The sequence below is a fragment of the Saccopteryx leptura genome, chromosome 10 (genome assembly GCF_036850995.1).
Source record: "Saccopteryx leptura isolate mSacLep1 chromosome 10, mSacLep1_pri_phased_curated, whole genome shotgun sequence".
Classification (NCBI taxonomy): domain Eukaryota; kingdom Metazoa; phylum Chordata; class Mammalia; order Chiroptera; family Emballonuridae; genus Saccopteryx; species Saccopteryx leptura.
Genome location: NC_089512.1, coordinates 33,188,278 through 33,213,497, shown reverse-complemented (window position 1 = coordinate 33,213,497; position 25,220 = coordinate 33,188,278). Strand labels below are relative to the sequence as shown.

General features: G+C 48.0%; 1 protein-coding gene and 1 pseudogene across 1 annotated transcript in view; both read left to right on the top strand.

The window, feature by feature from the left end:
* Window positions 1-25,220, top strand: part of GALNT15 (polypeptide N-acetylgalactosaminyltransferase 15) — a 49,240-nt gene that overhangs the window by 3,241 nt on the left and 20,779 nt on the right. Inside the window, exons 3-4 of the mRNA XM_066350964.1 lie at window positions 16,396-16,562; window positions 18,457-18,661. Of these exons, the coding sequence (XP_066207061.1) occupies window positions 16,396-16,562; window positions 18,457-18,661 (372 nt within the window). The remainder of the gene's footprint in view (window positions 1-16,395; window positions 16,563-18,456; window positions 18,662-25,220) is intronic.
* LOC136382414 (interferon lambda-2 pseudogene) lies at window positions 13,767-14,356 on the top strand (annotated as a pseudogene).

Genomic DNA, 25,220 nt, shown 5'->3' with positions numbered 1-25,220 from the left:
TGAGTTGCACCTGCTGCATGTGTGTATTATACATGTATTTTGTAAGTGGTGCATGTGTACATGCACAAGTGTGCGTGTGTTATGGATGTGATGTGAAGTGCATGGATATGTAGTGTGTATGGCACAAGTGTGGGCAAATTTTGTGGCATGTGTATGTGTTTAAGTGTGCCGTGTGTCATGCTGGTGGTGTGAAGTGTGTGGGTGTGTATTGTGCATGTGTGTGGTGCGAGCACGGGTTCCTTTTGTGTTGTGTGTGATGCACACATATGCATGTGTGTATGTGTGCATATGTGTGTGTGTGCACCGCTTTAGTAGTCGCCTTCTCCAGCCAGGGTAATCAGTTCATCTCAGTTTGCCTGACTTTCCTGATTTTAGCCCTGAAAACCCCTACAGGTCTCAGGCAAACCAGGACAGTTGTTCTCCTCCACCCCAGCTTTCCACGGTTCTGACTGGACCACCCCCAGCCCTGCCTGGAGGTGTGAGGCGCCCTCTCCTGGCTGCAGCTCATCCATGCAGCCTGTGCTGCCCAAGCCTTGGCCCTGACTCTCCTCTCCCGCCAGCGCCTCAGGCACCCGGGCCTCCCCTGCCCAGCACCCCTCTAGGATTCTCTGTAAAGTGAGACAGTACCACCCTCCCCGCCACACACACACACACACACACACACACACACACACACACACCTCCCTCCAGGTGGCAGGACTCTCCTCTTTCCACCGCTTCAAACCAGGCCAAAACAGAACCCATGAAGGCACAGCCACATCTCAGGCACCTACTGTGCGCAGGTCCTGCACTACTGCTTTCCCACCAGAACCTGAGCACGAGACACCGCAGCTCTGCCTCCTGCTGTCTGAGCCACACACCCTCATGCACCCCACAGCTCCTTGCAAGCCCATCCTTGACTCATAACCCAGACAAGCCCCGCTGGCCCCAATTCCCGCACCAAAGCCCCCAAACCAACCCTAGCCTTTGCTCAGCTCACCTGTCCAGGCCACAGACCTTTTCTGAGTAACTGGAGGGTCATTGCTGGAGGTCAGTTTGAAATAGAGGCCACAAGGAGAGTTACCGATAATGCAAGACCAAAACAGGGAAAAAAAAGTCAGCGTAAAACATCAAAAGGTGAGACTATACTGGACATTTAGAAAATGCGCACTGTGTGCTCGGGATTCTGCTAAATGGTGTTCATTGGTTTTATCTTCGTGACAAACCTGTAAATTAGGTAGTATCTTTGTTTTATGGGTGAGGAATCCGAGGCACAGAAAGGTGGAGGGACTGGGGCCAGGCGGTTTAACCAGGTGACACCAGAGTCGTGCGCTCCACCTCCAAGCTGAACTTTCTGAGCAAGTCACGTGGGCTGGAAGCGTTTCAAGTTTTTCCATCTGTAAAAAGGGGCGCAGGCACACGGACCAGTCCACAGGGACACACAGAAGAGGATGTTATCCCAGCATCCGTGGTGGTGCCGAGGAGTTGGGAGCCACCTGGGCGCTTCATCACAGGGTGCAATGAAACAAAGAGGGATGGTTGTGCTATGGGGGAGGGGAGACGTGGGGGTAGGAGCAGGCATAAAGGGGAATGGATACATAGATGAAATAAAGAGAGGGGCCCATGATGGAGCCGTGCGCTGAGGACTGAGGTGGACTCGGCCCTTCAATGCTGCCATCAAAAGGAGGGGCAGGCGGAACAGGCCTTGCCCATTCAGCCTCCTGGCGTTGACAGCTTTCACACTCTTCCAGACTCAGCTCTCTTTGATCATCCTGGCATCCAGCGTAGGGCAATTGATGTCCAGGATCAAAGAGGCTCCCGGCTGAGAAAGTACTTGGTAATCTTCCCTCGGGGCAGCGGCTCTCAAACTTGAGGTGTGTCAGAACACCTAGAGGCTTTGTTGAAATGCAGGTTCCTGGCCTCTATCCCTACAGTTTCGGACTCTGTAGGTCTAGGGTGGGGCCTAAGAATTCGATTTCTGTGAGTTCCTGGGTGACATTGTTGCTGCTGATCTAGGACACTCTTTATGCCAAAACGGTTGGACAGAGCCATCCTTCTCAAACTGTAATGTGCATGCAAATCACCTGTGCATCTTGTTAAAATCCAGAGTCTAATTTAACAGGCCAGGGGTGCGGCCCAAGATCTTAAGTTTCTATGTAGCTCCCAGTTGGTGCCAGCACTGCTGGTCCACAGACCACACTTTTGAGCAGCTTCATCACTGGTACCCAAAACTACGTGTGAATTCAATGCCCATATACTGTTTGTTTAAAATGTAGATTTTCAGACCCGATCACTAGAGACTCTCCATAGTTCCAAGGTGAAGCCCAGTGATCTGAATCTTTAAAAGCTGATGCAGGGCCCTGGTGGGGTAGCTCAGTTGGTTCAAGTGTCGTCCCGACATGCCGAGGTCATAGGTTTGAACCCTGATCAGGGCACATACAAGAATCAACCAGTGACAGCATGAATATGTGGAACAACAAATCGATGTTTCTCTCTTTCTATCTTTCCCCTTCTTCTCTTTCTCTAAAAATCAATCAAAAATTAAAAAAAAAAAAAGAAGCTGATGCAGTACAGTTTTGGGAACCACCGGCATACAAAGTGAGTGAAAGTAAAGTGGAGAGGTGGCAAAGTTCTGGAAAGTTCCATGGAGGAAGTAGTAGTGGAATTGGGAAGCGGAGAAACATAGAGGAAAATAGTTCCCTCCCGTTACCAGGGGTTTTGTACTTAAACATGGATGTCAGCTCAGCTGTAGCTAGCTGTGCACTGCCTGCTTACATCAACTTGTCACTTGCCCGTGTGGTTGGGCCCATGTTCCCTGGTGTCCATACTCACAATTGTGACTGAGTCAGAGTCACTGGGGACAGTGGACCTGGGGTTGAACCCTGGCACCACCTCTTACTGGGTGACCTTGTACAGTCGTCACTCATTCTCTTTGAGCCTCAGTTTTCTCAACTGTAAAAGGGACGTAACACCCTTGCATGAGGTTCTAGCTCAAATGAGACAAAATGTGGATGATTTTTTCACCCAGTGTCAAGTCCAAGCAGAAGTTGCTCTCATCAGATTCTTGAGTATGGGACGTAGGAGTGAGTAGGAAAGATGGAGGAAAGTTGGAGCCGGCAATTGTGGGCATCACGTCATTGTCCTTTCTCTGATCACACAGTTATCTTCTGCTCCTGGGGGCTGCTAAATAATCACAAACCTGGGAGCACATTGGAATGATCTGGAAAGTCTTTAGAAACTGCTCATTCCTAGTTCCTATTTCCACGGGGTCCAGGATCAGAGCAAGATAAAGGATGCCCGGAGTCCCTTCGGAAGGAGGGTGTGAGACTTCAGCGTTCCCCCACGAAGAAGGGGACTGCATGCCCTTTACATGACTTGTCTCCAGGGTGAGGAACGACAGGCTGGCCGCATCAGCCTTGAGTGCACACCCTGGCCCTTCCCACACTTCTCTCCCCTCCATGAGCTCCTGTCCATCCATCTAAATCAGTGGTTCTCAACCTTTCTAATGCCGTGACCCTGCAATACAGTTCCTCATGTTGCGGTGACCCCAAACCAAAAAATAATTTTGGTGACTACTTCATAACTGTAATTTTGCTACAGTTATGATTCGGAATGTAAATACCTGATATGCATTATGTATTTTCCGATGGCTTTAGGCGACCTTACCGGGGTCGCGACCCACAGGTTGAGAACCGCTGATCTAAATGATCATTCCCAGGCTGTGTCCCAGCCCTTCAGCCCCCAGGCCCGGCTTGGAAATTGCTGTTCCCAAGATGAGCCACACCAGTTACAGACAAGATGGGCTGAACGCTTCTCAGAATGTAGGAGATTGGCGGTATGGTATTAATTTCCTGTTTGTATGACAAGCAGCCTATATGTTCTTTGAGAGCAAGAACAGTGTCTTCTTTCATTCACTGAACAAGTAGTTACTCAGCAGTTATTGAAGGTGAGAAGGTGAGCAAGGGGCTTGGGGGCCCTGGAGGATGCAAACAAGCACCCAGGCCATTACTTGGGGGTGGGGGTGGGGGCTCAGAACTGAGATATGGAGTGAGGGGCTCTGCTGATTTGGTAGCAGCTGGGGGGTCAGTGATCCCAAAATAGGTTTAGAAAACCCAGCAGAAAGCCTTTTACTTCGCCCGGCATTGGGAATGGGGGGGGGGGGTGTTTGTGCCACAGCCAGGCCATCTGGTGCAGTGCTGTGACTCACTCGCCTCAAATCATTCATTGTCCACGTGCACTTCCCCAGTTCACGGGATGCTGGAGCTGCCAGAAGAGGGCGTGCATCTGTGTGTAAACACACGCTCCAAGTCCTGTGATCTTGCAGAGGGACAATAAAAAGCTAACGTTTCTTGAGCGGCTCTCTTGGGCCAGGATGATCCCTTTCCATCCAGGTAGCGCCCCTAGGCTACAGAAGGGTACCAGTGTCCTTGCGTTGGCTAATTAGGGGGTGTGAATAGCAGAGCCAGGATTCAAAGCCAGGTTGATTCAGTTCCAAAGCCCTAGATCCTTCCTCCCTCCTGCTGCCACTCAGAAGATGGACAAATGAGGTCGGACTGGGCTTTTGGACACGTGGGTGTGCGTGTACAAACTGAGATAGTACAACATGCACCAGAGATCTGGTTGAAGGTCAAAGGATGTGGCTAACCCCATTATTTAACAGTGAAAACACGTGTTTCTCCACGGGTCCTTTCCCTGGGTACCTAGTCACGTGTGGGCACTGCTTCACAATGTCCAAAAGCCGTGTCTGTGCACTGCTCCATTGATTCCCTCAGCAAAGCCATGGCCCAGGGGGAGCAGGAGGACCATGCACCCCCCCCCCCTCGGCAGAGAGAGCCTGAGGCCTGGAGCAGTGGTGACCTGCCCACGGCCTCTTGTGTGGACCACTTACCTGCTGCTCTCTTGTTTGTTGACCTACCTTATTCCCCCAGAGGATTTGAAGATATATCATAAAATAGAAAATTGCTTTTAATATAATGTTTAGTCAAGATAAGGGGAAATATACTTTAGAATGCCTTTCCTTTGGTTCCTGGTACAAGCTGAGCCCCTTCCCAACTCCAGGCCTTAGCGGAGGCTGTGACATCTGCCAGGAGCACCGCTGCCTGTCCACGTCTTCTTTCTACTGTGTCCCATCCACCCTCAGTTCTCAGCTTCCGTCTCAGGCCCCACTCCCTAGTGTCTCCGCGGAGCACTCGCCACAGCTGTTAAACAATTATTTGTTTATCTGTTTAATGGGCTACGCTTCATGACACCAGAGAATACCTTCGCTTGGCTTACCCCAAAGCCGACCCTGAGACAAGCATTCATTGTTCAGGTGATGCCAGGGAGCACTGGGAGGGGCCGGGACCGCGGGGCAGCCAATGGAAGGTGTGTTTCCAAGGCAGGTTCTTCTGTGGGCAGCTAGAGCTCAGCCCCGGGGTGGGGGGGGGGATCTGGGAGATAATGTATATCTCACCCCCCCCCCCCCCACCCACAAGGTCAAAGTTTCTGGATATTAATACGCCAACTCTGTTTTAGTTAATGGCTGAGGGTGGGCAGGGGTTGATCCTCTCCTGCAGGTGATTGGGGAGAGCCCCTCCAGCAGTCAGAGTAAACCCTCGGGCAGTCAGGCTGTCCTGTGTTAGAAGGATACATCTCTAGGGGGTATGGGCAGGGGCACCTTGGATTCTGCTTCAAAGATCTTATCTATTTAATTCATCTTTCAGTCTATATACAGTAGGTTGTCAGTAAACATCTATTAAATAGCTGGATGTAAAAATGGAAGATAAAATCAAAGAGAAAATTAGAATAAAGATAGACAATGTATAGGATCCTCTGAATGACTAAATATCCTATATTTTTATTCTGAGCCTCCTGGCAGCCAAATTGAAAAGGGAAACAATAATTTCCATAAGAAGGAAACATGCCAGGTCCTCAGAGGAGGAAGAGGTTTTCCTGGCACTTATGTCTGATAGGTTTCCACCAAAGCTTCATAGAGGAGATAGTAAGTGAAAGAGAAGACAACACCCTCAACGGGTTTGCTCTGTAATGCAAAGCAGATTTTATAAAATTAATTCTTGTACGTCCTCTGAAGAAGGCTGAGAGCATGATGTTAAGCATGACTACACATAAGCAAATACCTAAAATAGCCAAGACAGTGGGATCTAAGTAAGTTGCTTTTTGAGGATGTTAATTAATCAGTATAGACAGTCCAGAAGATATGAAGGAACCAATGAATTATGTGTTCTTCAAATAACCCTCCACCATTGTCACTTTGATCTGGACACTGGAACCCAAGCCTAAATCCAGAACATTTTGCCAGCACTTTAGTCCAAGATGGCAATATATATATTAACCAGTATATACATATACTGGTTAAGAGTACTAAGTTTGGTGTCAGACTGACCACCAGATATTTGTTGTGTAACTTTAAGTCACTTAAGCTCATTGGGCTCTAATTTCCTCATCTCTAAAATGGGAATGTGTATCCATTATCTAGTGCTGTATAACATACCACCTCAAAAGGTAGTGGTTTAAAAAATAGATAAATTGGACTTCATAAACATTTAAAAATGTTGTGCTCTAAGAAAGTTAAAAGATAATCCAGGAATAAGAGAAAATATTTGCAAGCCATATATCTGATAAGGGACTGGTATTCAGGATACAGAAAGAACCCTGGCAGCCCAACAATAGAAAGACAGCCACTTTATAAATAAGCAAAGGATTTACATAGACATTTCTCCAAAGACTACCTAAAATGGCCAAAGAGCACATGAAAAGATGTTCAAATCATTAGTCAGTAGGGAAATGCAAATCAAACCACAACATGATACCATTTCATCCCCAGTATAATGGTTGAAATAAAAAGAATAGAAAATAACAAGTGCTGACAAGGATGTGAAGAAGTTGGAACCCTCGTGTAATGCTGGTGGGAATGTAAAATGGTCCAGCTGCTTTGAAAAAACAGTTTGGCAGCTCCTGAAAATGTTAATTAAGTGTAAGAGTTACCATATGACCAGCAAGTCCACTCCTAGGTATAGACCCAAGAGAACTGAAAAGATATATCCACACAAAAACTTATATATAAATGTTCATAGCAGCAATACTAATAGCCCAAAATGGAAACACTCAAATGTTCATCAACTAATAAAATGGACAAATAAAATATGGTATATTCAAACAATGGGGTATTATTTGGCAACAAAAAGGAGTGAAGTTACAGATGCACAGCTTTGTGAATATGCTAAAAACTATTGAATTGTATACTTTTATTAAGGTGGATCACATGATATGTGAATTAGAGCTCAATAAAATTGTTTTTAAAAAATAGTGGCCTAAAACAATAACCATTTATTTGTTCATGATTCTATAATTCAGCTGGGGTTCAACTGGGCAGTTCTGCCTCTCTCGTCTGGGGTCCTCCTGTGGCTGCTGTCATCTGGAGGCTGACTGGGATTCAATGATCCAACATGGCCTCACTCTTGTATCAGGCAACTGGGGCTGGTCCTCTGCTGAGCCGCTTCAGCTTTTCTCCAATTGGCCTCTCGTCTTCCTACTGGCTCGATAGGCTTTCTTGCATGGCATCTCACGGCAACAGGTGGAAATTGCAAGGCCCTTTTAGGCTTATTGTAAGGAAGTCCCAGACTGTCACTTCCAGTATGTTCTATTGGTCAAAGAAAGTCCCAAGACCAGCCAGGTTCAGAAGGTAGAGAAATAGGTTTCACTTTTTGATGAGACGTGTGATAAAGTCACATTGCAAAGGAACATGCCTACAAGGTAGACAGAATTGTTGTGACCATCTTCACACACATGAAAATATCTATTTCGAAGAGCAGTTGGGAGAATTAAATGTGATAATGCATGTGAAGTGTTCAGCACAGCACCTGGTGTAGAGGAACACTCATTAAATGGCGTTCAGTTGGTTATTCAGGTGGATGGTTCTATAATTTAGTTGTACTTCCGATTTAGTCTTGGGTGGAGGTGAATATAACTTTCACCTACTCCACTGCCATCTTGCATTTGCCTCTTTAAATGGTGGCTAGGCTGGATATTCATAAGATACTAACAGTATTACCTGGTCCTCTGTGATTCCCCCATTACCCCTTGGTGATCACATACTCAAAGCTGGGAGGGTCTTTAGACATTGTAGAATGAACCCCTCATTTATCCAGCGTGGGAACTGGAGTCTAGAGAGGCGAAGTGGCAGACATGCCCAAGGCCCCTTAACTCCCTTCACTTACGGGGATTTCAGAGGCCTGAGCAGGCTGGAGGGTCTTGTTCTAGCATGTCCCCTCCAACACCTAGTCTCACACTCTTCCTCCCAGACCGTCTCTTGGCTCAGGCTGTAAACATGGTGTGGGCTCCACTTGCAGGAAGGATCTTCAAGGGGAAAAGAGGGAGAAAGAAGTGTTGCCTGGGGTTGAAGGAACAGGTGTCCCATGAGTGAAGAAACTCAGACCTCACAAAATGACGGCCCGCAGGTTGTGTCCTGTCACAGATATGTTGTTTGACCACACAGTTATTTTAATGTTTTTTTCAACATTGAATTAGTGGCCAACATTTGAAAGTCAAGAGATTTCATATAAACTATTCAGGCCTGTGGCTTTTTCTGCAAACCAGGAAGATTTGGCAACCCTGGGACGGATCTCCTCGTGGTAGAATTGGCTGCTCCTTTCAGTGGGCCATGTGGCCTCTAGTTCATGCAGCCCCCGCAGCCAGTGGACACCGTGGACAGTGACCTTTTGGCTGCCCTCCAGGCTCTGCAGACATTTGAGTTTGTGCCCCCTGCGTACCCAACAAAGGGGTTAGAGTTTTAAGGAGGAATTGGCTTAGATGAACTTTCAGCCCCCATCCTCCCTTAAAGATCTTTGTTGGCTGGACTTTTTAAAAGGCTTAAGTAGTTCTTTTGAATCACTGACTCAAATTCTGTGCTTAGCTCTGTGCTTCCCAGCCCGCCAGGCTCTGTGAGGCTGGGTAAGAGGTGGGCAGGAAGAGTGGGCGTATTGCGAAGCAGGTCCTTAGCAAAACCTCCCTCTCTTTATTCTTCATCTGCCTCTTAGTGTTCTCTCTTTCCTTAGAGACCCAGTGTCCTCGTGGTGACACCAGGGGACACGGTTCTCAAACACAGGTGAGCTGGGCCCCACAATCTAAACCCTTTCTTATTGTTTCCCCAGTGTCTCCCAAACCTTACACACACACACGTCAACTAAATGATTAGCAGATGCTCACCCTCACAAGCTTCTCCTCCTGAAGGGAATTAATTCTGCATTTTAACAAGACAACATGGAAACCTCTAAAGCCACCTGAGTGAGCAAGGAGATGGGAGGCCTTTGCTGCCCGTGACTGCCTGGGTCACTGAGAGCATCTCACTGCCGGGCCTGTGTTCTAGGGAGTTGGGTCCAGCAGGGGGGTCTGTCTGAGCTCCAGTCACGCCCATGGCTTTCTTGGCCTGTGATCTTGTGTGATGGACAGTACCACCACGCTCCAACTCCGACAGGTACCGTCACATGGTATTCTCTGAGCATGGCAGCCACTGGAGCTGGGCAATGATGGGGATGAGGATGAAATCAGACAGCATATGAGAAAATTCTATACTTATTCTGAGAACACCTGGCTAGGCCTCTACTACCAGAGCCACCAGCACACAGCACTAACCTGAGGGACAGTAACAGTTTCCGTTTATTGAGAGCTTGCTCTGGACAAAGTACATTCCACATCTCTCTGCTTATCTAATCTTTGCAGAGCCCTCTAAAGTAACTTGACTTGTTACCTTCATTTTATAGATGAAGAAATTGAGATCTAGAGAGGTATCCAGGTACATGGGAGACTTGTAAGAGAAAATAATAATTAGCATTGATTGAACTCTTTATCTATATTAACTCATTTGATCCTTCCAACAACTGTGTTTTACAGATGAGAAAACTGAGCTTAAGTAAATACATGCTTAAAAAAGGACTTATTGGAATCAAGAGGACTGTGAGAAAAATATCATAGAAACTGACTGCTATTGATGCAAGGAGGTCTGTGGATATGGACATGATCTAAAGGAAGGGTGTTATCAGAGAGCATATATCCCTGTCTGAGTCACATAAGGACAGACTCAGGACTCAAGCATAATGCCTGAGCTTGACCTCTAGTGACCTGACATCCCACCTCTTCCTAAGACGCTCGAAGCTGACAGTCTTCGAGCGAGGTGGAGAGGGTTGCAGTCTGGCTGCTCTCAGTATTACATGAAACACCTCCCTCCACTCCGTAGTAACCTGGGTCTGCGGGCGTGGAGAGGGCTCAGCCCACTTGCCCATCCTCACAAGCCTCAGTGTTACCCACAGGCTGACAGAGCCCACCCCTGGGATGGTGACCATGGGCCCCCATAGGCAGTGGTGGGATTCAAATAATTTAACAACCGGTTCTCTGCCCTAATGACCATTTTAAGTATAAAAAAAGATATGCCAAAAGGTAACTTATTATTTCATGCATTTAATACATCAATAAGAACAATGAAAGAGGTACACAAAACTAGATTATGTTATAAAAGTTTTAAAATATTAATGAAAAAATATTAAATAATACATGGCAAATAACAGTAAAACTGTTATTTAAGATATTTCCATATTGTTTCTTGATTGCGGTCCTCACTTGCAATTTTCTTTTTACCTATAGACAGAATGAACATCACTACGTGTGCTTAGAGCACACTGTTGTGCAGATGAGTGTTAAAAAAGAGTAAGGAATGTAAATATGATTTCCACATTGGGCAGCTGCCCAGGCGCCCACCTTAGAGAGAACCCTGATTATAAGTGCCATTTTAACAACCAGTTCACCTAACTCAACAAAAAATTAAGTATCAGTTCTGCCGAACCGGGGTGAACCAGCTGAATCCCACCCATCCCACCACTGCCATAGGCCATGTGTATACTTGGTACCCCTTCCTTCTACTGGTGTCTGGGGGCTACACAGCCTGCACCATCCACAGGCCGCCTCCTCCAGGTCACGCTGCCCACCAGAAGCAACAATCGCCGACTCCTCTGGGAAACATCCAACAGGCCTGAGACGGTGTTTATAATATTTAGCACTGCATTCCAGGAGCCACACAGAGGGCACCGGGCCTTGTCACAAGCCACACTCTCACTCAGAGCCCACACTTACCCTTTCCGGAAACACCGGATGATCTGGACGTTATTTTCAGCTCTGGGGGTTTTGCAGATACCCCAAAGCTGTCTGTTTATGTTCTGAAGGCTGTGTGAGCTTCTCTCCTCTGGGCTGGTCCCAGGACACCCTTTCCACAGCCCAAGGAGGCACCTCCTTCAGCTTTGTAATAACCTTCAAACATCCACTTGGCCTTTCCAAATCCTTAGCAACCTGTTTAGCGTATCCCAGTCACACCCCTCGCCCGTTTCTCTGTTAGCCATCCTCTCTCACTGGGAAGGGAGAGCACAGTTCTTTCCATCCACGAAACCTAGAAAATTTTGGAGCAAGACAGCTGGAGAGGAAGGGAGAAAGTCTTATGAAATTCTCTTTAAGCCTGACCTGTGGTGGCGCAGTGGATAAAGTGTTGACCTGGAAATGCTGAGGTCGCCGGTTCAAAACCCTGGGCTTGCCTGGTCAAGGCACATATGGGAGTTGATGCTTCCAGCTCCTCCCCCCTTCTCTCTCATCCCTAAAACGAATGAATAAATAAATAATTGAATAAAATGAAAAAATAAAAAAAAATTCTCTTTAAAACTCCTGCTCCCCTCGTTTTCCCTCTTTCCTTCCCCATCTCCTGCCCCAAGGGGGCCCCAGAGGGTCAAGAACACAGAATTCCAAAGCTGGAAGAGCCTCAGGGACCCATCTTCCAGTAACAGCAGCAGATACCCACTCAGCATCGCCTCCTCCAGGTCCCGCTCTTAGCGCTCTATGAAGGCCATGTCGCCATCACAGCAGCCCTACGAAGAGGATGCTACTATTAACATCCTGAGGAAACCAAGGCACCAAGAGGCTGAGTGACTTATCCAAGGTCATTCCACAGCTCGGAAGTGGTGGATTTCCTGCATCCAAGCCCAGAATCCTCAGACTAGACTGCCTCCCGGCGGGCACCGTTCCCTGAGGTCAAGGAGGGGAAGCCGGTCACCCTGGGACACTGGCTATATAGCGGAGCAGGAAGTGCCTCTGTGTCCTGACTTTGAGGAGTGTGTGAGGAGTGTGGTCTTAAAGAGCTCGAGTTAAAATAAAAACCTTTTTGGTTGATGGAGTTCCTACTCTGTGCACCAGGCAGTGGGCTAAGTGCGTGTTCCTTACAGAAGCTTTGCAGTGGGAGCTGTTCGCCTGGCGCAGATGTGGGAAAGCTTACTTCCCGGGGTAGTTCAGGAGATGTGTCACGCTTTACTGTAGAGTGATTATTTAAAGATAAGTATATTTTATAAAGACGATTCACAGGCTTATCACGTCTTATCTTTTTCCAAGGTAGCTCTAAAATAGCCACTGTCTACTAAGTGCCTATGATTATTCTTAGAGTCTCACAGCAGGCCCAAAAGGTGAATATTATTATCCCTATTTTTCAAATGAGGAAACTGAGGCTTATAAATATTGAGTATATCACCCATAGGAACTTAGGAAGCAGCAGAGCGAGGATTTAAATCTAAAAGTCTAAGCTCTTTTGACTACCTCACTTGAAGGGTACACATGCACGCACACACCGCACATTCGTGTTGTTTCTGGTCCTCGTGTTCTCTGGATTGAGGTCGAGAAAGGGGGCTAGTCCCGTGGGAAGGCATGGCCGTGTTCTACCATGTGGTGACAAATTTTGGTCCCTATAAAACTGCACCCACAGGAACTTTATATGCAGGCCTCTCTGGCCCCAGATTCCTTTCCTATCTGAGCTGGAAAACAGTCAGCCTCCTGGCAATTACCCTAGCACTGTTTTAGGTTTTTTCATGGCCATGAATTTCCTGAGGCAAGATGTCTTTCCAGAGGCCCCGCCCCCAAGGCCCCAGTCTAGGATCTCTGGGTTTGGCAGCCTGCACAAGCACAAAGGAGATGGAGAGGACCACGAGGAGGTTCCGGACCTGTGTGCGAACAGGCAGGCCTAGAGCAATCTGAGGGCAGTGTGAAAACCCTCAAAGTCTGGTGGATTGGAGGAGGAACGCTCCACCAGGGGGGTTAGGGGGTGGGAGGGAGGCTGGAAGGGGTAAGAGAAAAGATTCAGCGCGTGTGTGTGTGTGTGTGTGTGTGTGTGTGTGTGTGTGTGCGCGCGCGCGCGCGCGCGCGCGCGCATGAGCACGCATGAGGTAGAGGGGACTCTTATCTTACTGGAAACTGGTTCCACCCTGGACATATTATTTGAACAACTCTGAAATCAGACTGTAAAACTCTACATAAAGTTCATTCTTTTATTTGCCTTCAGGATGCTTCTAAGTACACTGTCATCCATTTAGGGACTTCTTTCCAAAGTCCATAGACATTTCCTTTAAAAATCAGTGCTACCCATAATCTTTTCAGTTTCTCTTTCACTCCAGCTGCTCACCTGGCTAAGGCCCCGCCCCACACGGGCTTTCCCGGCCTGGGGCATCCCCTGGTGGCAGGCCTGTTTTCACTTTTCCTACATCAGCCTGGATTGCCCATGTGTCCAAGTTAAAAGCTGCACCATGGAGCTCAGGCAAGAATCACACCACACACAGAGCTGGAAGTTCAGAGACACAGGCAGAGCAGCAGGCTGAGACCCAGAAGAGAAGACTGAGGTCAGAGACACCAAATAAGGCTGAGTGAGAGACCCAGGTGACAGCCTGTGAGCAAACATTTGGGTCCCCACCTGCTGACAGAGACCAGAGACCACGATGAAACTGGACTTGACTGTGGGTTGCACACTGGTGCTGGTGCTGATGACCATGGTGCTGACCAGGACAGGAGCAGTTCCTGTCCCCACGCCCCTCCCAGGTGCAAGGGACTGCCACATGGCTCAGTTCAAGTCGCTGTCCCCGCAAGAGATGAAGGCTTTCAAGAGGGCCAAGGATGCCTTGGAAGAGTCACTCTCACTGAAGAACTGGAGCTGCAGGCTCCTGCCCGTTCCCCAGGACGCGGGACCTGAGGCAGCTGCAGGTGTGGGAGCGCCCTGTGGCCTTGGAGGCTGAGCTGTCCCTGACCCTGAAGGTCCTGGGGACTGTGGGCTAACTTAACCCCGGGGGACATCCTGGACCAGCCCCTTCACACTCTGCGCCACATCCACGCCAAGCTTCAGGCCTGTGTCCCAGCTCAGTCCACAGCAGGCTCTAGGCCGCAGGGCCACCTCCACCGCTGGCTGCACCGCCTCCACGAGGCCCAGAAAAAGGAATCCCCTGGCTGCCTGGAAGCTTCTGTTACTTTCAACCTCTTCCACCTCCTCACCCGTGACCTGAAATGCATCGCCAGTGGAGACCTGTGTGTCTGATCTGGAGACTGCCCTGCTACCTTTCCCATCCTCTTAGATTTTATTTATGCATCTTTCACTTTTCTTAATTTATTGCCACCCGTTTCCTATTTATGTGTTTATCTATGTGAATTTTGTAATTCAAACCTAATAAAATTTTTATTTTTCTAAAAAAAAAAAAAAAAATCAGTGCTACATGTAAAAACTGTTGAAATCCAAATAAGGTCTATATTTGAGTTGATGGTACTGAAACGTCCATTTTCTGGTTCTGAGTGTTGTGGGTGGTTAAGATGTCATCACTTGCCGAAGATAACACAGGAACTCTCTGTGCTATTTTTTGCAACTTCTTGTGAATCTTAAACTATTTCAAAATAAAATGTTATCTTTTTTTTTAAAAGTACCAGAAAGAGTATCACTTTCCCTAAAAATTGTGGCATATATAACATCTCTGATGGTGACAATTCTGTTGCAGAATAAATCTCTCGTTTTACTTTGGCTACCAGGAAGCTCAGTCAAAGTTAAAATTCATTCTGGAAATACCGAGGCTCTATGGCCTACATATTCATGTTCTTTCTCCAAAACTTGACTTTCTAGACTTTCATATAACTTCCCTATTCCTTTTATCCTTATTTTTATGTTAGCATTATTTTATTGTACATATTTCTCATGAGTGACATCAATAACGTATAGTATAAATACATAAGCTAATAAATCATTGGAACCCCTAGGTCATGTGTTTTTTATAAAAAGTATCTCGGCATTCTGTTTTACTGTTACCCGGAAGCACTTCCCTAGTATCGGGTTCCCCTCCCCCAACAGGATTTTGCACTGAAGGTCACACACAGGCATCCTGCTCATGTGATGTTGCAGACCTGGCTGGGACTCTCCCAGGCAGAGGACACTCAGCTAAGGAGCAGCACAAGTGTCCATTCTCCTCAGGCGGGGCCAGTCTGGTTGTCACTCTGCCAGCAGTTCCACCATCACAGGTGCCTTTCCATATCGGAACTCCAGGGTCTTTGAGACAACCCCTATGCAAAAGCAGATACCCCTCTGAGGAGGTATGTGGTTTTAACAGCTAAAACTCAGAGAGCAGCACCTTGGAAATGCCTTTTAAGAAAGCGTCCTTTGTGAACAAGTGTGAGCCACACCCTGCTCCATGTATCAGGTTGTTATTATAATTAGTTCCACTCAGAGCTCTCAACAGACAACACGCAAAGCAAATACAGAGCTTCCTGTTCCCCTGGAGAGGAGGAAACCAGCCAGCCCCCTGCAGAGGACACCATGTATCCCTTTCTATCCAGCCCTGAACCAGCAAAGTGAAAAGGGCACGATAGCATTGAAGGACAATATCCAGCTCTGCCACTTATTGCTGACGTGGCCTTTAACCAGTGTTACCATCTAATGAGCCTCAGTTTTCTCATCTGTAAAATGGGGTAAGATAGCCCTACCCACAGGCTAATTATAGGGTGAACATGCCGTAAAGTGTGCGAAGTGCCTGGCACAGTGTCTCACATGTTGCTGGCACTCACAAATGTTTAATCCTTGTTTCTTCTTCAAGAAGAATAATGATGAATAATAAACACTTATTATATACCAGGTGCTGTGCTAGATAGTAGGAATACAAACATAAGGAAAATATGTCCCTGCCCTTAAACGCATGACAATTGCTGTTCATAGGACAGTTACTATGTGCATCATCCCGTATGTAAGCCTCACAACAGCTCTGTGAGGTTGGGAATGTATCATTCATTCCCACTTTACAGATCAAGACAGGCATCTGCTGAGATAGTGGCAACACCTCTCACCTGCTCCGAGAAGGCACGGACTGAACGTTGTAAAGAAGCTCATGGGTTCGGAGTGTCGGGAGGCAGCACACAGCACTGCTGCCGGGGTGAAATAGGCTCTCTTTAAGTGGAAATTTCCAGAACACTCGGGGAGAGCGGTTGAGTTGGGAGGAGAGCTGTGTGGTTGTAACAGCCCCAGCCAGGCCTGGGCAGTGAGTTCAAGGGTGATGAGCACTTTCCTTCTTCCCCATGGCTCTCTGGTTTCCATCCCTGCAGGTGTCTGCAGCAGCCGCCTGAGGACAGCCTGCCCGTGGCCAGCATCATCCTCTGTTTCCACGACGAGGCCTGGTCCACCCTCCTGCGAACCGTGCACAGCATCCTCGACACGGCGCCCAGGGCCTTCCTGAGGGAGGTCATCCTCGTGGACGACCTCAGCCAGCAAGGTGGCTGTGGGCTTCCTCCAGGTTCCATCAGGTGGGAGGGAATCCCGGGAGGCTCCCACGCAAACACTGAGGTTTGGAACCTGTGTAGAAAAAGTTCCCAGAAGCAGACTTCCAGATGAGAATTCAGGTGCAGGTAATTCACTACCGAAGAGGGCCCAGGGCGACCAGGATCGAAGTGGGAGCAGGTCAGAAAAGGTGAGGCGGACAAGCAAGGCAAGAGTCTCGGGGAAGGGTCACGCCAGCCTGGTCCCCCGGGATCTCTTCCTCGGGCCCTAACCTCCACACAATCAGATAAACTTCTGCCTAAGACACTCGAGAATCACAAGGGATGGGCACTTCGTGAGTGCTCCCTGTCTCCTAGACGGGGGGCGAAGTATTTGACATGCATTAGTCGTTAAATCACCCTTGCTTATTGAACCTAATTCACTCACGTCCCAGATGAGGGAACTGGGGCCCAGAGAAGGGAACTGACCAGAGCTGAGTTATGCTATGTGCAGCGGAGTTCAGCCCAGAGCCCAGGCCTGCAGAACCTGCCCGAATGTTGCCACTGACAGGGAGCTCACTGGTGGGGACCAGCCATTATGGCCGAGTACCCAAAAGAAGATTGAGACCAGGAACCCACCTGTCTGACACCTAGGTCACTGGTTGTCACGCTTGAGTGTGCATCAGAATCACTTGGGAGGCTTGTTAAACTCCTGATTTCTGGTCCCACCTCCAGAGTTTCTGGATTTGGTATTGGGCTCAAGAATGGGCATTTCTAATCAGCTCCCAGGTGATGCTGCTGCTGCTGGCCCCTGGGCCACGCTTTGAGAACCTAGTCCTCGCTCTAGTCCTCGAGTGGGGCCTGAGGACTCTATTTCTAGCTCAATTAAATGGCCCACAGAAGCCTTTCCTGGCCTTGTGGGGCAATCAAACCGCTCCATGGAAGCCAAGCATTTGTGAAGTCTGCAGAACACTTTTCTAAGGGAAATGACGGAGGACGGGATAGAGTGGCCAGGTGCCTGTGTTAGTTCTCTTTCAGTTCCTCACGTTGGGAATTCAACCAGCCTGGCCACGGCAGCGAGTCAGGCTGGCCAGAGGCCTCCGGAGCACATGGGCTTCCCGACACGCATCTGGCTGTCTATCAGGCGGGACGAACAAGCAGGTCCAGGGCCGAGCTGGCTTGGCTGGTGAAGGCGCCTCGAGACTCTCCAAACCCTCAGCAGAGTCCTCTCAAGAGCACTCCTGGGGTCCCTCCGCCATCAGCCAATGAACTATATTATTGTCAGTATTCCTTGGGAGACCTCTCCTCTCCTGTGTAAGAGGCAGAGGCCGGGGCCCTGGGGATGCTGAGCTACCTCCGGTGCCTCAGCTCACTCTGCTTTCCCCTTAGCCACATTCGGAGTGATTACAACGGGAACTGTGATTACAGGGAGGCTGCCCGAACTCTGGGTAAAAAAAGAGCGAAGAGCAGATAGGCAGAGGCCAGCCAAGGTTAGAAAAACGCAATGAAACAATACCTTTTTCTCGTGTTAAATATATTTCTACCAGAATTGGATCGAAAGGCTACTACTTGAAACAAAGAAATCTTGGGTAGGTGAGAGCTTTCAGCTTCCCTGAACAAAAGCACGTTTCTGTTAGTCAAGTGGGAGGGGAGAATGGGTGTTTGGGAAAATGACTAGCAGTATTGAGTGCCGTGGAGTCATTGTGTATCTCAGACGTCCAAGTTCAGAAATTTTAACAGCTTCATGAACAGAGGTCCTTTTTTTAGGGGCAGGACTTGGAGTTGACAAGCTTACCAAGAAAAAAATAATAATAATTCCAAAGTAATAAATCAGTACAACATTTTACCACAGAGAAATGTGACGGTCAAGCAGTAAAATGTTGTACTGACCACAACTCTTGTCGGTTCCAGGACAGCTCAAGACTGCTCTCAGCGAATATGTGGCCAGGCTGGAGGGGGTGAAGCTGCTCAGGAGCAACAAGAGGCTGGGTGCCATCGGGGCCCGGCTGCTGGGAGCCACCCGGGCTACTGGGGACGTGCTGGTCTTCATGGACTCCCACTGCGAGTGCCACCCGGGCTGGCTGGAGCCGCTCCTCAGCAGAATAGCTGGTGACAGGTAACTCGGCCCCGGGGGGAGTGGGAGAAACAGTCTACAGCCTCAGCCACTGACAGAACGTCTGTCGTTGAAGAAGACGACCATTAGAGAGCGACATATTCCTCAGGGTTCTTCCTGTGTTTGAGGCTTTTAAGAAACACAGGGAGGTCGAGTTGACAGGGAGGTTACCAGTCCCTTTAACTTTTTTATAGATACAGACACTGAGGCCTAGAGAACAGCTTCTATTAAATTGCAAATATCCCTGGGAAGAGTCACACAGCTTACCACGGTTATCACTACCTCTGATGAAAAGTTAGCAATTTTAATCAAGATTGTTAACATACCCTGGGAAAAAAGTCTCTAAACTTTGCTAGATATTACTCTTTCCTAAAAGCAAAGCATTGGACAATGCGATTGCTCAAGTTCAATCAAGAACTAAGGGTTTATATAAAGGGGCCTTTAATTTTCTAACTAAGGCCATCCTTTGGAATATGAAGCTGGAGAAGGTTATGTTAACATACCCTTTAGCCCAGGGGCCCCCAAACTTTTTACACAGGGGGCCAGTTCACTGTCCCTCAGACTATTGGAGGGCCAGACTATAAAAAAAACTATGAACAAATCCCTATGCACACTGCACATATCTTATTTTAAAGTAAAAAAACAAAACGGGAACAAATACAATATTTAAAATAAAGAACAAGTAAATTTAAATCAACAAACTGACCAGTATTTCAATGGGGACTTTGGGCCTGCTTTTGGCTAATGAGATGGTCGATGTGCTCCTCTCACTGACCACCAATGAAAGAGGTGCCCCTTCCGAAAGTGCAGTGGGGCCAGATAAATGGCCTCAGGGGGCCACATGCGGCCCGCGGGCCGTAGTTTGGGGACCCCTGCTTTAGCCTAACATTTAAATTTTTCATTTGACTATTTCTCTGTTCTCCTTTCTCCGTCTTTCTGCCATTCTTTTCCTACTTCATCCACCCACTCAAATAGTTCCTAAATATGTCTTCTCAACCATTTCCCACCCAGGAAAAGCAGACCCTGGTGGTGACCAGCTCACCCTGGACCACCCAGGCATGCCTTGGGCTTGCAGGGGCCTGTCACACAGTAGGAGCTCGATAAATGGTTGTTTTTGATATTGTCCAGCCAGACAAGGCTGATGCCAGGACCAAGCCTATGACTTTTATTCTTGCATTCTTTCCCATAGTATATTTTGACTGTCTCATTTGAAGTTGGGGATGACCACACATGAAAAAAATGTCTGAGCGAGAAGGTAAAGGTGTTAACATTTCACCAGATGGAAAAGTTTCATGCAACATGAAGTAAATTGGTAACAGTCCAGGATTCCTTTTTAATAAAGAATAACCAGAGCTCAATGAAATCAAGAAGGTTTAATTGTGCCCCGTCCCATGACACAGAGTGCTGCCCACTCCTGGCTCACATCTCGTAAGAAGAGGAGCCATGTACAAATTCAGCACTAGGACTAGGACAAGTAAATGCACAAGCCTTATGAAGCCGCCATCTTAGATTCCGATCTCAAAATCACAATGACTGTATATCATTAGAGTGGAACGTCAAGTTGGTCCCACTCTTTCCTCCTCTAATTCTCATTTTGGTGTCACAGACAGATGGCTCTCAGATGGGTCTTTATTATCATCTGGTCAGATCTCATGATTTTACTATTGAAGAAAACTGAGTTCAGGGAGGGCAAATGGGTCATAGAGAACAGTCACTTGACAGCTGGCAGACATTTAGGTACCCAGTAATTAATATTATTAAGCCCTATGCATGTATAACCCTAACAGGCTCTTTTCATATGCATTCTTCAACGACCCTCTGCGAGATGCCTCAGGCAGATGGTTTTGCTTATGTTTTACAGAGGGGGAGTTGGGGTTCAGGGGAGTAAGTGCACAGGTGTACAAGGGCATGCAGACCCTTTGTAGCTGAGTTAGGTATTCGAACTCCGGGTCTACTGCCTTTTTTTTTTATTACAGTATATAAATTTGTTTTTCAAGAATCAGTGAACCTCTTGAGGGAGAAACATTTAGTCACCCCCACCCCTGGTTGTGAGACGTGAGTTAAAACACTGATTAAAACAGTCCCTCATGATGTCTGTTTCTCACATTGACCATTTTCACAGACCTGGAGACTTCTCACTCTAGGCTGAGAAGGGAGAACTTGGCAACGCCTTGGTTTCCTCAGCTATAAATAAAACGGGGCTCCCTGAGAAGGCTTCCATACTTAAGAGGTGGGGAGTCCGTGATAGTCTCGTTTTCTGGGCTCTTTCCCTCTCCTCTTTATCAGACTTTCTCCCTGTACTCCCTCTCTCTCTCTCTATTTCTCTCTCCCTCTCTCTCTCTTTCACACACACACACACATACACACACACCACACACACACCATACACACACACACCACACACACCACACACACCACGCACACACCACGCACACACCACACACACACCACACACACACCACACACACCACACACACACCACACACCACACACACACACCACACACACACCACACACACACCACACACACACACCACACACACACCACACACACACCACACACACACACCACACACACACCACACACACACCACACACACACACACCACACACACACACCACACACACACCACACACACACCACACACACACACCACACACACACCACACACACCACACACCACACACACACACCACACACACACCACACACACACCACACACACACACCACACACACACACACCACACACACACCACACACACACCACACACACACACCACACACACACCACACACACCACACACCACACACACACACACCACACACACCACACACACACCACACACACACACCACACACACACACACCACATACACCACACACACACCACACACACCACACACACACCACACACACACAACACCACACACACCACACACACACACACACACCACACACACCACACACACCACACACACCACACACGCCTCTGGCTCTTGACCAATGCTGGCTTGGCTTGCTGTTCATGTCTCTCTCTGCTGTGACTGTGACTGGACCATCTCTGGGTCGCCCCACGGTCACAGCTCCCTGTGCACTCGTTTTCTCTGGCCCCGTGTCCGGCCTACAGGCCTTCTCAGGAGAGAGTCTGAAAGCAGAGCTGCCCAGCCAGTCTGAGTTCCCTCTTCCCACCACCCACAGCAGTCTTCTGTGAGCTGTGGCCAGGGACAGCGTCCCGGGTCAGGGTCTGCCGCACTCTCCTGTGACCTCGCCCAGGCGTCCGCTCACCTCCTGTAAAGCAAAACTGTAGAAGACTTTGGGTATAGCTCCTAATAGCTGCTGCTCTGAGGCTCATGGCAAAAGACATTTGTCACCAGGTGAGGACCCATTGCCCCCAGAGCAAGGAAAGGTCTTGAAGTGCTTTCACTAAAAAGGTGGAGTGGGAATGGCAAGTAAATGGTGTAATAAGCCATGAATCAACTATTTCAAATCACTGCTTCCTCAAATCAGGGCCTGGTTCCCGGCCCTGGTTCCCTGCCCCTGCCCACAGAACTGGTCTGCGGGGAGCCACATGGCAACTTGGTTGAGTTAGGAACAAAGTTCCATCCTTGTGACCCTTTACTCCCATTACTCAGAAAATTTGTCAAGATATACTCATTTCATTAGAACAAGACTCTTTAATGGTACCCGCCAGAAAGTTTAGAAATATGCAAAGTACGGTGTCTAGGACATCTGAGGCCCTCCTCAGGATTGGACAGTGCACACCCTCCTCGCTGTAAAGGCAGCCCCGGCAGAGCTTCTCCAGCACCAGCGGTCTCCAAGGCCGTCTTGGGAGGTGCTGATTGGTAGCTGGTGTCTACAGAAAGTAACAAGGATGAAAATCTCGAGTGGCTGTCATTACAGCTGCCAATCGCTTTGTGCTGACTGCCAACTCTAGTACCCAAGCCAAGGAATGAGAGCTCTGGCTTGGGTACTAGACAAATGAAGATTTCCAAGGGGAAAGAGGCAAGTCCTTAGCAAAGTGCTGAAAAGCAACACTATGGTGATCCTGGCTCAAGAGCCTGTCTAAGCCTCAAGTTTCCCACTGGAAGCTCGGTCTGGTCCCTGCCTTAGCAGTCTGAAAAATCCCACGTGAGTGTGCGTGTGGATGTGTGTGTGAGTGTGCGTTGCGTTGAGGAGGAAAGGGGGCCCAGGATGCTTCCCAGCCCAGCAGAGGGAGCAGCTTTCTGAGGGGCTGATGCCCCAAAGAAACTCTTCGGCCCCATCCTACCCCACACCCCTCAGCAGGACAGAGTCCCAGGAGGGCAGGCGCCAGTCTGGGAGTCCCGCCTGCCTGCGCAGCAAGAGCTCTGGGAAGAGAGAATTCAAAGCCGTCTGCTTCTCAGTGTAAGACTTTTTACCAACACCAACACTTTGAGTGAACTTCCCAAATGACTTTATATATCGCAGACCTAGAGGAACATCCAGGCCCGGGAAAAATAAAGAAGGGTGAAATAAACTGGGGCTCATTCTTTCTGGTAGTAAAAGGGTCGGTTGCTAAGGTTGGAACTGCGGTTAGCTTTTGAATATCCGGATGGCAGTTTATTAGCTGACCTGATATGGACTGAGTGTTTGTGAGCCTTTCCCCATTCCCGTGTTGAAAACCTACCCCAAATGCCAGGGCGCAGAGAACAGTGAGTGCAAAGGGAGCTGGGAATGGGGTGTGGATGACCCGGAGAGAGACGGTCCAGTCACAGAGGAGAGGGCTATGAGGAAGATCCGTATTTCAGTTCACCAGTCTTTGTTGACAGCTCAGCTGACTCTGTTTGTCTTTTGAAACCCAAACACTTGACCTCCTGGAGCTTAGAAAGGCTTAACAAGAGGGCCCACCTAGTATCTGCCGGAGAGTTAAAACTCAATTCGCAAGCAAGAGAATGATGGAGTAAGCAGACCTTTCCCAGATCCTTCCAAGTCAAACAGGGTGGCTTTGCTATTTTGCTTTAAATGAATTCCAAGAACAGCAGACACATCTGTAGGTATGAAACCCAAAGCTAAATATAAGACTGTTTGGTTTGCTGTTGTTGTTGTTGTTTTAATTACCCTTTCTGAGTCACTAGACTGCAATTGTTCCCTAATTGCGCCCTGGTTAAGCGGCCGCTGTGGTCCACTGGAATAAAAAGCAAAACAGAAAACTTTTTTCACTGCCTTCATTGACATTTTAGTCTTCATCTCTCTCCAAAATGTACTCAAAGGGGCTCATGATTAATCACTTATGTGTCTGGTTAAAAATAGAAGGAAAAAGGGATTTCAGAAAGGAGAAGATGGTATTGGGAATTGAGGATAATGCACTTAGTAGTCGTGAGCTTTAGATATGAGTCCAAGCTTCCAGCAAAACAGGAAAAGCAGAAATTTGATGAATTTTCAAGTTTTCATTTTCTGATAAAAAAAAAAAAAGTGATGTACACTTTGTCAAAAGGGCACAGCTCAGAGGCCTAGGACAAATTGATCATGTGACCGCCCGAATGCAATTTCCTTTCCTGTTCCGTTATGATTACTGAGATGGCGCAAATTTGATGGGATTTTTTTCAGAACTCAGCCATACGGTTCCCTGGCTCCTAATTCTAAAATTCCACCAAACGCTCTGCCAACAGCCAGATCCAGCCCATCTGCTCAGTTCATTCCCCAGTAAGTGGGGACTGAAGAGGGTGGCTGGGTGCCCTCCTTTCATCCTTGACCTTGCTGCTCGGTTTGCTTAGGTCAGTGCAGAGTGCCCCCAACTAGTGGAGACCAAGAGAGATTAAGTTTCCCTTCCTTTCCAGAGTGAACTAGGTGAAAAAAGCAGGAAACGCATATCAAGATTCTTGCTCTAAATAGAAACCCCACGACTCCTCACATCAACATCAGTCGCTGAAGGCCGCAGATTAAGCAGATGATTGAATCCCAGGACCACCCTGGCCTTCTCTGGAGGGCCTGGGCTTACGCCAGCCCTGGCTGTCTCTAAACTGGAAAGAATAGAGATGGAAATCGATGGGAGTGCAAACAGCGTGGCTGGCATCTCTCCTTCCAGGAACCTCACTTTCCTGAGAGTGGAACCTGCCAGCCACCCCTGAGTTCAGGCCTGACCCGTTCATGCCATGGCATAAATTTTAGAAGATTTCAGAAGCTGAGAGAGGCCATAAAAAAAAATGTGATTGAGTCATTGGCTAGGTGAGAGCATCTCTTGGTACATCTGAGTGATTGATTACCTATTTGTTTAAAAGGTGAAGTTGCTGAACTGTACCAATTTCCTACATCCCAGGCTGTGTGAGGGATAGAGACAGACAGACAGAGGGAAAATACAATCACCAACAGCATCAGTAAATGAACAAATAAATCTAAACTCAGGGCCTTTGTTTGTTGGAAGACACCACGTGCTCATATACACATATACTAATAATACCAGGGACACTTCTGGGACTTGGCAATCTTGATCCCTCAAGCCAATGAAATAGTAAGATACAAGGAGGAACAAGAACCAGACCCTAGAGCAGGGGCCCACGGACCCTCTGAATTTGTGTGTGATATTTTGTAAATGTGCAGGGAGG